A 15,158-nucleotide genomic window follows, 5' to 3' on the forward strand; every position below is an offset into this window, starting at 1 on the left:
AGCGTCAGCTCTCTGCTCTCCTGCACAAAGTAAACACCGATCAATCTGGTAAACCAACGTACAGTGGCTGCACTGCGCAATGGTTTTTAAACAATTCTGGGACTTGAAAGAGGAGACATGCCAGGCATCAAAAAGTAAAAATCATGGTACAAGACTATTTTTGGCAAAATACGGTTAGAAGACTTTTTTTCATGGCTGATATAACAAAACACTTATATGATGTCAATCTGAAACATCAAGGAAAAAATCCATTACGATCATGTGTGTCACGTTAAAGCATTCACACATAAGCTAGTTTTATGGAAAAGCAGAAGAAAAAATGGATTTAAATCACTTCTGCAAATTGTAAAAAATCTTGTTCAGCTCAAACAAGAGCACACAAAACACAAAGAAAAACCTTGAACCTCTGAAATGAGTTTGAATCAAGATTTTAAATTTCTGGTAAACGAAATTTCTTTGTTCTCTTCGATTTATAAGGTAAATATAGAATCAGTATCTAATCAACTGCAAGTTTAAATAGTTATGATCCAGCGAAGTTCAGATTTGAAGAAAATATTTAATGAAAATGGCCTACCTGAATTTTACAAATGTTTGCCTCCAAGATTAAAAATACTTAAAAATTTGCGTATGAAGTTATTTCTATCTTTGGAAGTACTTATCAATGTGAGTAGCTATTTTCAGTTATGCATGGAAGTAAATCTCCTGTCAGATCCAGAATTTCACGCCGAGCGTTTCTAGGCGCTTCAGTCCGGAACCGCGCTGCTGCTAGGGTCGCAGGTTCGAATCCTGCCTCGGGCATGCATGTGTGATGTCCTTAGGTTAGTTGGGTTTAAGTAGTTCTAAGTCTAGGGGACTGATGTCCTCAGATGTTAAATCCCATAGTGCTTAGAGCGATTTGAACCAGAATTTCAGACAATCACCTTGTGGCAGTTCTGAAGGAAATTACTGCTAATAAATTTTCTCTTGACATATAGAAGACACTAGCAGAAAAGAAATGGCAAATACCAGGAAGAAAACGTTAATATCATTGTTGTTCTTGTGCTTTGTACTACAATCTTTCTAAACAAATTTACGCTTCTATGAAAAGTGCATTTGAAGTGCCTTTCTTTTGGGGCTCGCCTTAACGTGAACCTTGTTTATTTGGCCCTTGTCAGTTTTTTAGTTCGACGATCTTACTGTAGAGAGTCTTAGCATACGTTTACTTTTTTTCCAGCACTTGTGCTGTTTGGAATTCGTTTTGCATTCTATACGTTTACTTCTCCATCTCTGAGATCCTGTATCTAAATCCATACTGCCCGCTTTTAAACGTGGGACTGGAAGTGCAGAGAGAGAGAGAGAGACAGAGAGAGAGAGAGAGAGAGAGAGAGAGAGAGAGAGAGAGAGAGACAGAAGAGAGAGAGAGAGAGAGAGAGAGAGAGAGAGAGAGAGAGAGAGAGAGAGAAAGTCCGGCAGTAATAGTATGGACTGCCGCACAAAATTGATCATTTGCTGACGTATGAGGGTTGGTTGGTTGATATTTGGGAATTCGGAGCAAACAGCGAGGTCATCGGTCCCATCAGATTAAAGAAGGATGGGAAAGGAAGTCGGCCTCGCCCTCTCAAGGGAACCTTTTCGGCATTTGCTTGAAGCGATTTAGGAAAATCACGGAGAACCTAGTCCGCAGGTCGTGGTCTAGTGGCTACTGTTACTGTCTCTGGATCACGAGGTCCCGGGTTCGATTTCCGGCCGGGTTGCGGATTTTCTCTGCCCTGGGACTGGGTGTTTGTGTTGTCCTCATCATTTCATCATCATTCGTGACAATGGGTAGATTGGGCTGTGTAAAAAAAACTGAAATGTGCAAAAATTGGGACTTTGTACGGGCGCTGATGACCGCGCAATTGAGCGCCCCACAAACCAAACTTTATAAAACTTTACAGAAAACCTAAATCAGGATGGCCGGACGCAGGTTTGAACCGTCGTCCCACCGAACGCGAGTCCGATGTGCTAACCACTGCGCCACCTCGCTCGGTTCAATTGAGAGATTACTCATTTTACATATCTGTATTACACATAATATTTACAAAACTGCACCACTTTCAATTTGACGTCCATTGCTACTTACACAATTGATCCGATGTTTCAACCAATGATGGAACAGTTTTTAAAATTGTTTGAAACTATACCACATAATGCATCCAGCAATTTTTGTCTCACCTCTTCTGTGTACTCAAAACGTCTTCATTATGGAGTACTGGACGGAATCAAATGGGAGCCAAGGCAGATGAGTAAGGTGTGTGTGAAACTGATATTTACTTTTGATCAAAAGCTGCCTGATACTCAACGCCATGTGGTCGGCAGCGATGTTATGATGCGGGAGTAAAATATTTCACTGGCACAACTCAGGCTACTTCTTCGGCAGTCCCTCAGACAACCGTTTTAACACTCGAAGTAAATGAATCTGGTTTTTGTGGTATATTCAAGGAATATCGTTTACATCTTGAAAAAACAAAACACGATTGTTTTCTCCCTAGTTCTCGCCCGTTTTGCTTTCTGCAGTTTCGGTGATGTTGCAGGAGGCTCGACAAATTTTCCCGTGTGCCTGTCGAAGCGAAGCGAAGTGAGTATTACACGGTTGATGTCCCTGACATGGAACAGAACAGAACATTGTTCTACCAAGAGTACTCCACCAGATACTATATATATCGAGAGAGAGAGAGAGAGAGAGAGAGAGAGAGAGAGAGTGAGAGAGAGAGAGAGAGAGAGAGAGAGAGAGAGAGAGAGAGAAAGAGAGAGATCTATATAATGGTGTCTGTTTCTTGTGTGTCACTAGTCTCTCAGAAGGAAGTGTGTCGTTTACATGGATATGTCCTTTCTTTATTATGTTACAAATAAGAGGGCTCTGAATCACCCCCACATCCCTGTTCCGTCATTTAATCCTGATGTGCCTAACTGAAACGAGTGAATGTAAGTTTTCGTGAGAGTAAATACACTCCTGGAAATTGAAATAAGAACACCGTGAATTCATTGTCCCAGGAAGGGGAAACTTTATTGACACATTCCTGGGGTCAGATACATCACATGATCACACTGACAGAACCACAGGCACATAGACACAGGCAACAGAGCATGCACAATGTCGGCACTAGTACAGTGTATATCCACCTTTCGCAGCAATGCAGGCTGCTATTCTCCCATCGAGACGATCGTAGAGATGCTGGATGTAGTCCTGTGGAACGGCTTGCCATGCCATTTCCACCTGGCGCCTCAGTTGGACCAGCGTTCGTGCTGGACGTGCAGACCGCGTGAGACGACGCTTCATCCAGTCCCAAACATGCTCAATGGGGGACAGATCCGGAGATCTTGCTGGCCAGGGTAGTTGACTTACACCTTCTAGAGCACGTTGGGTGGCACGGGATACATGCGGACGTGCATTGTCCTGTTGGAACAGCAAGTTCCCTTGCCGGTCTAGGAATGGTAGAACGATGGGTTCGATGACGGTTTGGATGTACCGTGCACTATTCAGTGTCCCCTCGACGATCACCAGAGGTGTACGGCCAGTGTAGGAGATCGCTCACCACACCATGATGCCGGGTGTTGGCCCTGTGTGCCTCGGTCGTATGCAGTCCTGATTGTGGCGCTCACATGCACGGCGCCAAACACGCATACGACCATCATTGGCACCAAGGCAGAAGCGACTCTCTTCGCTGAAGACGACACGTCTCCATTCGTCCCTCCATTCACGCCTGTCGCGACACCACTGGAGGCGGGCTGCACGATGTTGGGGCGTGAGCGGAAGACGGCCTAACGGTGTGCGGGACCGTAGCCCAGCTTCATGGAGACGGTTGCGAATGGTCCTCGCCGATACCCCAGGAGCAACAGTGTCCCTAATTTGCTGGGAAGTGGCGGTGCGGTCCCCTACGGCACTGCGTAGGATCCTACGGTCTTGGCGTGCATCCATGCGTCGGTGCGGTCCAGTCCCAGGTCGACGGGCCCGTGCACCTTCCGCCTACCACTGGCGACAACATCGATGTACTGTGGAGACCTCACGCCCCACGTGTTGAGCAATTCGGCGGTACGTCCACCCGGCCTCCCGCATGCCCACTATACGCCCTCGCTCAAAGTCCGTCAACTGCACATACGGTTCACGTCCACGCTGTCGCGGCATGCTACCAGTGTTAAAGACTGCGATGGAGCTCCGTATGCCACGGCAAACTGGCTGACACTGACGGCGGCGGTGCACAAATGTTGCGCAGCTAGCGCCATTCGACGGCCAACACCGCGGTTCCTGATGTGTCCGCTGTGCCGTGCGTGTGATCATTGCTTGTACAGCCGTCTCGCAGTGTCCGGAGCAAGTATGGTGGGTCTGACACACCGGTGTCAATGTGTTCTTTTTCCATTTCCAGGAGTGTAGTAGCAGTCTGCTAACGTATTTTCGTCTGCTCCTCCAGTTTTGCCAATAGCTTTAGCGACGTAGAAAGCCAGAGAGGTCTAGCCTGCTCGACGGAGCAGATACAGTAGCACACAGAACAGTCAGGTGGTACCACGTGCCATATGCTACCACGTGTTGATCAGCCCACGTTCTATCTCGCATCTCTAGCCAAGATACTCTCTGCTGAGTAGCCATTTTGTTTTGCTCTAGTTTTGGTACTAATAATGCAGTGTTTATTTCGGTGTGTTGTGCTATGAGTGAGTGTACGAATGCTAGATTCCTAATTCCTGTTCCCCTTGGTTTCCTAACCACCCCATGAACAATCGTGGTATGTAGAGGACCACGTCAATATATTTTGTTTCTTCTGTTGCATTTTGTGAATGCTGTTGTTTTCTCTGTACTTGGTTCACGTTCAATCAAATTTTTTAAGAAATCATTCGGACCATACGTTAAAAAGTAATTTACGATTTCCACATTGCAATCCCGTTCCCTTTGAATGAATTGAAAACGTCATTAATAAACTGGGCGTCCTGTTCTGTCTCCCTGGTTAATAGTTAAATGTAAAATATAGTTATTCGTTGCGCTTTATTTTTAAATGATTATTAGATGCAAGCAGTGAGTGGGCCTACAGTTAAACATTAAAGAAAAGGAGCTCCTCTAAATTGAAGTAACTATTTTCATTCATCTTCCACTTGCACATTTTTAATAGCAAAAGAGACTTTCCTATGATCGCAATAGCGAACATATTAATCTTACAGTATTTGTAAAAACGAGACATCTGACTTAAATGGCAGTCCCCGATGGGTGATGGTTGGTCATTTGGTGCATAATAGCGGCAGCAGAGGCAGCTAGCGCGACAGTCCATCACTGACGCGACCCTGGTCGCGGGAAAGCAACTTCATATCTGAAATGTGAGAAAACTAAGAAACGTCTAGACTTGTCGAATACCTCACTATCTTACAGTCTCACATTCCGAAGTAATGGAGCACGTTAATATCATAACTAACAAGGTCCTTATTACATAGATAAAACCTACGTATCGAATCCATTCTTCGAAAAACAAATTATTGTTGTTGGCTCAGACCACGATTCGTTTCTTAATCTCCTAATACTAACGTCAACGCTTTCCCATACTCATTCCACAACCTTCCTCACCAATTCCTCTCCAGTCGCATCTGCATCTAAATACCCCACACACAAAATGTTACTCTCATCCTTACAGATTGAAGACCACACACGTCACCTCATCGAGCTCACAGATCGTCATTTTCAAAACAACTAACAGTGCAGAAATAGAACACTGAAGATAGAATGACCAGCAATCACAAATGCATAAACAAAAACTGTTAAGAAAAGGACACTGGAAACAAGCTTCTACTGCAAAGCTCTGCACGGAAATGAACTCGATAATGATCACGGCCAGGAAGTATTATATTTCTTTCTTCGAATTTGTATTCAGAACACCAATAAACGTAATTATCAGAAGAATAATAAAGAAACTGCGCGACAGAAGAACTACGTTATATTGATTATGGAAGTCTAGGAAGGTATGAGGGAACTACAAGTTACAATAGAAGATTTTAAAATAAGACGGAATCATGAAACTGAACAATAAAGCAGAATGCAGACCAAGACCAACAAACAAACAGTGGGAAAGTTGATTCAGACGAAGATATAAAGTTGAGGTCCGTGAGAATGAAGAGGTAGTGGGCCAACAGGAAGACCGTTTGTTTGGCTCAGACCATTGTGTGTTTCCTACTGCATAAATTTAACAGAAGTAGTCCAGTGAAGGTCATAGTAAAAATGTAAAAGGGAAAATAAGGCTGAACAGCGTTGACACAGTCACTGCCCGCCCATTCTAGTGAGGTATTGGATAAAGGATAAATTATTAAAAAAGAATCTGATGCGACTATCAGTCTAGCATAAAAGAAGACACTTAAGAATCAGACTTAACGAAAATTAGCGTTCCGAGATGATATCTCTGGTTTTTACGGCTGGTCTCGCTTCATCTCTGTTTACGCTTCCCTTTATGTCTTTCAAATGCTGAAACAACAAAATTATCTATTGTTATATTCGTATGACACTTGCCATCCAGGACTTGGACTCCTCGCTAAATACTAGTGTAATTCTCATATTTAGCATACTGAAGGCGTCTGCTTTCGCTTTTTAATGGTCTACAACTGACCAACGGTCCATTGGTTTTCGTGGGGGCTTTATTTAGTCTTAGCTCGATTCGTTCGTGGTCGCAAATAATGAAAACTTGGGATCTTTGGCTATGGTGCGTTTGCATTCGAGCTCACGCGCGACTTATCGACCGCTCGTAACCGAAGCGACGCGTTTGCACGCGTCTGTCGTTTTCCAGGGCGTGGCCATTTTAGTTAAACGACCTGCGACGGCGAAGCGTCGATGAACTGCCTTGCCTCTCGGAGAGGAAGCCTCTAGCGTTTGCACACTTTCCGCTGTCACTCTCATCTTCTCTGAGTCTTCGCGACACCGATCTAAGGGTGCCTCAGCAGAACCGCCTCAAAGGTCTTTCTATTTTTCAGGCGTCACAAAAATTTCTTTTTGACGCAGAATTATCCTTTTACTGTAGCGTCGTCCTTTCACAACGTCGAAGACTTCGTCTTACAATTTCTTTGACTAATAACAACACATCAGTCCGTTTACTTCAAGAGGGGTCATCACACCCAGCAAGACTACGACGAGAGGGTCTAAGCAGCAGAATACATACTGTTGTTCAGCAGATTTTCCTGAAAGTGTCTTCAGAGTTCGCCTGCCAGAACAACTAAAGTTATGACATACACGGACTCCTGAAGGCACTGAAGATGGCGACGCCATTATAATTGAAGTGCAAAGATTGAGGACGAAAGCTTCTTTCGCATGATACGTCACTGCCAAGTAAAACAGCTCTAAGAAACTTGAGCTATACATAGAAAGGATTGCTACAGTACACTACAGAACCTAACTGAAAGAAATGCGCAATGAGACGAAAAGAAGGGGCGCTTTTATTCGAAGTCAATAATTACATTCAAGTAACCGCAAGTTACAATGTTCCTCTGGACATTAGAAACGGCGGAACATGGTTCTCAGTAGAGTGTGTGACCTTCACGGACTGCAGTGCGTGCTTTGCAGCGTGCTTCCATTCTGGTCATGGGGTTGGTGAGAAGTTCTTGAGGCGGGGCTTCTCATTTTTCCACCAGCTCGGTTGACAACTGCTGTCATTGGTGCATCGGGACGTGCCACAATACGTCTCCCGAACGCATCCCAGACATGTCTAATCCGAAAAAATGAAGTCAAGGCCGAATGCACTCCTTTAGGACTACACATGGGAAAGACGAACAGTGTCGCAGTAATGTTGATCTTTGCATCTTTACGCCCCCTCACACCATAACACCAAAACGGTCACGCTCTACAATGCTGGACGTACCCTCATATTGCGAGAGACGGAAACGCGTAATGCACTCAGGAAAATTGTTTCGTCGAGATATGTTTTTGTCAGTGAAACATAGCTTTCGCCCTAACGTTTTGCACACAAGTGTAACAGAAAGTTTGTCATCTGCTCTGTCTTAGTGTCTTGCAATCTGTACTGCAAATACATCCAGTAGAAAATATGGTTCAGACTACCCAAATATGGTCCAGGTACGAAACCAATGTAAAGAGGTGGTATTCTGCTGAGTACCGGGACACTTCAGGATATGAGAAAATTCTATAGCTGACAAAGCAGCCAGAGAAGTGTGTAGGGCACAAGAAGTGATTCGAAAAGCCGTCCGCCAGCACACGTTCATCTCATCGTCGGACAGAGGCCTCACACATCAGTGGGAAGCCACAAACATTTCTCAATCCAACTGACCACCCAAGCTTGGCGAAACTGAAGCCAGTTGAGCGGTGGAAGGAAGTGAAGCTCACCAGGTTAAGAACAGGACGTTGTGCACTGATGCACGGTTTCCTCCTGTGATGAATGATCCACCAATATGTGAAGCTGGTGGAATGGCACACATATTTTAAATACATGTGTTTCATATGATCACAGAAGGGCAACGCTCACCCTTGGCTGCAGACCTGTCCACCATACTACCTGACGACAACGGTGTAGCGCACATTTCAAAATTCTGTGAGGTGTGCTGACATCGAGCTAGAATGTTGGTGAGAGGAAGTGAATGGGTCCTGAGCAAATGGCTTGTCCTATTACATTTATTGAAGTATTCAACGATCCCTGTAATAGGAAATGATGAAGATGTTTTTCCAAACGATTTCTGGCTCCTTTCATGCACACGAACCACATTTTTGTATCGCCATCGCCGGGTAATTTGAAGAAATGTACTAATGTACGTTCATGGGGAACGGTCGCAGCAATTTCGTTCGTAAGAGCAGCCATAATTCACAACACGAGACATGTATGTTCATATCCAACAAGTGTGCCGATGAATACGCTGTTGACCACCTTAAATCCAACATCATCATCATCATCATCGTCCATCTCTGCTGTCTGCAAAATACCTAACATCAGCTTAGGGAGCTTGATAATCTGTACTGTAAAGGCAAGAATCGCCAAGAAATCTGATGGGTAAGAGGAATGGAAGATCTGCGACCGGCTAATACAGTCATCTTGCTACAATTCAGGGTGTAAGGGTGTAAGTGCAGGTGGTACCTCAATATATACACATATCAGTGTGCTTGTTGTTTTTTCCTCTGCATCGAACAGTCTTCCCATAAAAAGTCACATAATTTACTATCTCATATTTTCTTCACGATCGTTACAGCGCAACTATGTGGACTACGCCTGTCTGTGCAGACTAACACTTTTGCGGTCACGCGTCCATACTTCAGCAACAGCATGTTATCCACGAAAAAAAAAAAGTGAATTGCATGCTCTTGCCATATGTTGTACTTGAAGGTATTAAGCAAACTAAAAGCATACTGCTCCTAAAAGTTATAATTATTGCTCTGCAGATGACGTAAATACTAATCTAATCTTTCTCAGTACGCCATTCTCAGTCAGCAATAAAGAAATATCTGCACTTATACCCATCACATCCTGTTTTTCAGCGGTCCATGTCTGCCATCTACAGGCAATAGCGCTGTGTGTGAGGTGATAAAAGTCATTGGATAGCGATATGCACATATACAGATGGCGGTAGTATCGAGTACACAAAGTGTAACAGGTCAGTGCATTAGCGGAGCTGTCATTTGTGCTCAAATGGTTCAAATGGTTCTGAGCACTATGAGACTTAACATCTGAGGTCATCAGTCCCCTAGAACTTAGAACTACTTAAACTTAACTAACCTAATGACATCACACACATCCATGCCCGAGGCAAGATTCGAACCTGCGACCGTAGCAGTCGCGCTGTTCCGGACTGAAGCGCCTAGAACCACTCGGCCACTGCGGCCTGCCCCTCAACAACATTCGGCGACCTGTGCTGCTAAAGAAACCCATAGATCACCTTCGTGGATGTCAGCTGCATTGGCAGTATCGCAGTACGGACATAGCTCAGTTCGGGGGAAAAAATGGCCAAAGTGAAAGAAGGGCAGCGGGACGTCAGAAAGCTGGACAAGGGCTGACAGTGTGGTGCAAGGATCTCAAGCAACAGGCTGGAAGGGCACGTAGGACAACGGCACCACAGAATCGTTTGAGAGCTGACGAAAAGGGCTATAGCTCTCTCGGAGACATGATACGGGCCTAACCCTCCCCTGCACCGCGGGAGGGTGAGGGTCTCGTATCTTCTCTTGAACAGCAAGCCGTGGCAAACATATGAAACAAATGCCTCTAGCATGCACCGGTCAATGGGCTGTGGAATAGGAAGTGTCTGCGTCACGTGGGGAATGTGTGACGCCAAATACACATTTATAAATTGTGTCCATTGCAGAAGATCGATGGAATGTGTAAGCAGGCTGTTTAGGTTTTTTTATTGGTAACACCACATAGCGCTCTGTATGAAAAATCACTGGCTGTGCTGTGTGCAGTCAGTGGCTGGTTGGCATTGTTGTAATACTCGCTATTGTAGTGTTGGGCAGCTGGATGTTAACAGCGCGTAGCGTTGCGCAGTTGGAGGTGAGCCGCCAGCAGTGGTGGAGGTGGGGAGAGAGATGGCAGAGTTTTGAAATTTGTAAGACTGGATGTCATGCACTGCTATATATATTTTGACTATTAAGGTAAATACATTGTTTGTTCTCTATCAAAATCTTTCATTTGCTAACTATGCCTATCAGTAGTTAGTACTTTCAGTAGATTGAATCTTTTATTTAGTTGGCAGTAGTGGCGCTCGCTGTATTGCAGTAGTTCGAGTAACGAAGATTTTTGGTGAGGTAAGTGATTTGTGAAAGGTATAGGTTAATTCTTTCGTAGGGATTTTTGAAAGTCAAATTGCGTTGCGCTAAAAATAATATGTGTCAGTTTAAGCACAGTCATGCATAATTTTTCTAAGGGGACGTTTCAGAAATGAAATAATCGTATGGGATGGATGCCCGGGAGTCCCTATCGGGGGAAGTTCTGGCTACGAGTTGCAAGTCTTTTCGGGTGACGACACAGTGGATGACTTTTGTGTCGATGATGATGAAATGAAGACGAGGACAATATCACACTCAGCCCACGAGAGGAGAACCCGGCCCTCTGCGTGGCAGTCAGACGCACTGACCACTCAGCTAGGGGGGGGGGGGGGGGGGGGCACAGTGGTTAAGTGGTGCGCGGACTACCATAGCACGTCTCCCGTCAGACCCAAGTTCTCAACTTATCCACACACTACTAACATAGTGGCCATTGCCCATTGTCCTCGTCAATCGCGGCATTTCACCGATTCCCGTAGGGGTTCAATCATGTTTTTGCATGTGGGCTGAAGATCATTGGGCTATCTCGCCTTAGTTATATATACACTCCTGGAAATTGAAATAAGAACACCGTGAATTCATTGTCCCAGGAAGGGGAAACTTTATTGACACATTTCTGGGGTCAGATACATCACATGATCACACTGACAGAACCACAGGCACATAGACACAGGCAACAGAGCATGCACAATGTCGGCACTAGTACAGTGTATATCCACATTTCGCAGCAATGCAGGCTGCTATTCTCCCATGGAGACGATCGTAGAGATGCTGGATGTAGTCCTGTGGAACGGCTTGCCATGCCATTTCCACCTGGCGCCTCAGTTGGACCAGAGTTCGTGCTGGACGTGCAGACCGCGTGAGACGACGCTTCATCCAGTCCCAAACATGCTCAATGGGGGACAGATCCGGAGATCTTGCTGGCCAGGGTAGTTGACTTACACCTTCTAGAGCACCTTGGGTGGCACGGGATACATGCGGACGTGCATTGTCCTGTTGGAACAGCAAGTTCCCTTGCCGGTCTAGGAATGGTAGAACGATGGGTTCGATGACGGTTTGGATGTACCGTGCACTATTCAGTGTCCCCTCGACGATCACCAGAGGTGTACGGCCAGTGTAGGAGATCGCTCCCCACACCATGATGCCGGGTGTTGGCCCTGTGTGCCTCGGCCGTATGCAGTCCTGATTGTGGCGCTCACCTGCACGGCGCCAAACACGCATGCGACCATCATTGGCACCAAGGCAGAAGCGACTCTCATTGCTGAAGACGACACGTCTCCATTCGTCCCTCCATTCACGCCTGTCGCGACACCACTGGAGGCGGGCTGTAGGATGTTTGGGCGTGAGCGGAAGACGGCCTAACGGTGTGCGGGACCGTAGCCCAGCTTCATGGAGACGGTTGCGAATGGTCCTCGCCGATACTCCAGGAGCAACAGTGTCCCTAATTTGCTGGGAAGTGGCGGTGCGGTCCCCTACAGCACTGCGTAGGATCCTACGGTCTTGGCGTGCATCCGTGCGTCGCTGCGGTCCGGTCACAGGTCGACGGGCACGTGCATCTTCCGCCTACCACTGGCGACAACATCGATGTACTGTGGAGACCTCACGCCCCACGTGTTGAGCAATTCGGCGGTACGTCCACCCGGCCTCCCGCAAACCCACTATACGCCCTCGCTCAAAGTCCGTCAACTGCACATACGGTTCACGTCCACGCTGTCGCGGCATGCTACCAGTGTTAAAGACTGCGATGGAGCTCCGTATGCCACGGCAAACTGGCTGACACTGACAGCGGGGGTGCACAAATGCTGCGCAGCTAGCGCCATTCGACGGCCAACACCGCGGTTCCTGGTGTGTCCGCTGTGCCGTGCGTGTGATCATTGCTTGTACAGCCGTCTCGCAGTGTCCGGAGCAAGTATGGTGGGTCTGACACACCGGTGTCAATGTGTTCTTTTTTCCATTTCCAGGAGTGTATGTGGTGTCTATTATTTCGGAGTTGGGGCGAGAGGGTCCCCTGATCCCTTCAGTGCAGATACATAAACACTCTCAAACCCTTACGGAAACAGCGAATCACGGTGAATACTGAGGGTAGTGGTCAGGGGCACTTCGTCAGTAGTGTGTGGATAAGTTGGAAACTTGGGTCGGTCGCTGTGTCTGGAAGGTCGAGGCAATCAAGACGACATTTCGCGAGAAACGGAAAAATCTCGTTCCGACTTCCGGTCCAGGGCAAATTTTCAGCTTTCTGCAATGATGTATTTCAGTGCCCAATAACAGCTAATGTCGTTATTTCCTTTCAATCGTAATCATATATGGCTGCAGGATTAAAAGAAATGGTGTGTGTTCTCCCGGAGATGTTCCGAGGAACAGACAACAGATATACCGCATGATCAAAAATTTGAAAACTGAATAAATCACGGAATAATGTAGATAGAGAGGTACAAATTGACACACATGCTTGAAATGACATAGGGTTTTATTGGAACCAAAAAAATACAGAAATTAAGAAAAATGTCCGATAGATGGCGCTTAATCTGATCAGAATAGCAATAATTAGCATAACAAAGTTAGACAAAGCAAAGATAATGTTCTTTACAGGAAATGCTCAATATGTCCACCATAATTTCTCAACAATAGCTGTAGTCGAGGAAGAATGTTGTGAACAGGACTGTAAAGCATGTCCGGAGTTATGGTGAGGCATTGGCGTCGGATGTTGTCTTTCAGCATCCCTAGAGATGTCGGTCGATCACGATACACTTGCGACTTCAGGTAACCCCAAACCCAATAATCGCTCGGACTGAGGTCTGGGGACCTGGGAAGCCAAGAATGACGAAAGTGGCGGCTGAGCACACGATCATCACCAAACGACGCGCGCAAGAGATCTTTCACGCGTCTAGCAATATGGGGTGGAGCTCCATCCTGCATGAACATCGTACGTTCCAGCAAGTGTTTATCAGCTAGGCTGGGGATAATGCGATTCTGTAACATATCGGCGTACCTCTCACCCGCCACGTAGCAGTTTTTCTGTACAGCGCCATCTGTCGGACATTTTGTGAACTTTGGTTTTTTATTTGTTCTAATAAAACCCAATGTCATTCCAAGCATGTGTGTCAATTTTTACCTCTCTATCTACATTATTCTGTGGTTTATTAAGTTTTCAAATTTGTACTGACTTTTTGATCACCCGGTATGTGGTTCCATTCATTCATTACTTGAGTTTCTCAGGTTACCATTCTTATACAAATAATCCGTTTGTACTCTGGCAGCGAGCTTGACCCTTGTTTGTTGAACACGCACATCTGGTAGCTCTACCGAGTGACGGTGCAGGGCGACTTACCGGCGGGCAACAGGAGGCTCCGGAAGGCGGCGCGGAAGTCGCGCAGGTGGTAGGCGTAGAGCAGCGGGTTGCCCGCCGAGTTGAGGTGCGACAGCACGATGCAGGCGTTGAGTGCGGCGCTGGGCGGCCGCCACGACGGCCGGAACGCCTGCACGCAGTTGAGCGTGTACAGCGGCAGCCAGCACAGCGCGAAGAACGCCACGATGACGGCCAGCTGCTGCGCCGTGCGCACGTCGCGCTGCTGCTGCCGCCGCTGCTGCTGCTGCGCCGCCGACAGCGCCGCCTGCCGCACCTGCTGCACGGCGCACACGGGCGTCACACGCGCGGCTCCTCTGCAGGCTGCACGCTATGCAAAAAGGCTATAAACAGCGCATCGAGTACGTTTAGAGCAGGCTGCGCACTAAAGATCGTAAAACGACGCATTCAGAGGAATGAGCTTCACAAATTGAGCAAGTTAATAACGCGTCGGTTCTCTTCCGGCCCTTATGCAGCCAGTTACCCGGCTTGACATTGACAGGCACAGGTGTTGGATCTCCTTCTGAGGGATGTCGTGCCAAATTCTGTCCAATTGATGCTTTACATGTCCAAAATCCCGAGATGGCTAAAGGTCCCTGCCCATAAAGTTCCAAACGTTCTCAGTTGGGAAGAGACCAGGCGATCTTGCTGGCCAAGGCAGGGTTTGGCAAGCACGGAGACAAGCAGTAGACCTACTCGCCCTGTGTGGGCGGGCATTATCTTGATGAAATACAACCCCAGAGTGGCTTGCCATGACCGCTCAAAACGGGCTGTAGAATGTAGGCGTAAAATACCGCTGTGCTGCAACAGTGCGCGCATGACACGAAACCATCACTCCTTGTATGACAGGGAACAGTCAGATACGTGGTATCCCATGGCTGTCTGGCCGTCTCTAGATAGTCTTCGGGCGGACTCTCATTGGCTGGAGTAGAACTGTTTTCAGTGATGAATCCCGCTTCGAAGTAAGCGAACAACATAATGCATGCCTGCACATGGCAAGAGTTTCTATTGCTTGTCTTCGTTCTTGCCTTTGCCGTACCTTGGCCAGCAGCGTCGCCGGATCTCTCTCTAATTGAGAACATT

At 46.7% G+C, this 15,158-nt stretch overlaps 1 protein-coding gene across 1 annotated transcript in view; it reads right to left on the reverse strand.

The window, feature by feature from the left end:
* Nucleotides 1–15,158, reverse strand: part of LOC126365808 (rhodopsin) — a 499,049-nt gene that overhangs the window by 46,536 nt on the left and 437,355 nt on the right. Inside the window, exons 3-4 of the mRNA XM_050008441.1 lie at nucleotides 14,061–14,355; nucleotides 8,791–8,938 (exon numbers count right to left, since the gene is read on the reverse strand). Coding sequence (XP_049864398.1) covers nucleotides 8,791–8,938; nucleotides 14,061–14,355 — 443 coding nt within the window. The remainder of the gene's footprint in view (nucleotides 1–8,790; nucleotides 8,939–14,060; nucleotides 14,356–15,158) is intronic.

This window comes from Schistocerca gregaria, chromosome 1 (genome assembly GCF_023897955.1).
Source record: "Schistocerca gregaria isolate iqSchGreg1 chromosome 1, iqSchGreg1.2, whole genome shotgun sequence".
Lineage (NCBI taxonomy): Eukaryota > Metazoa > Arthropoda > Insecta > Orthoptera > Acrididae > Schistocerca > Schistocerca gregaria.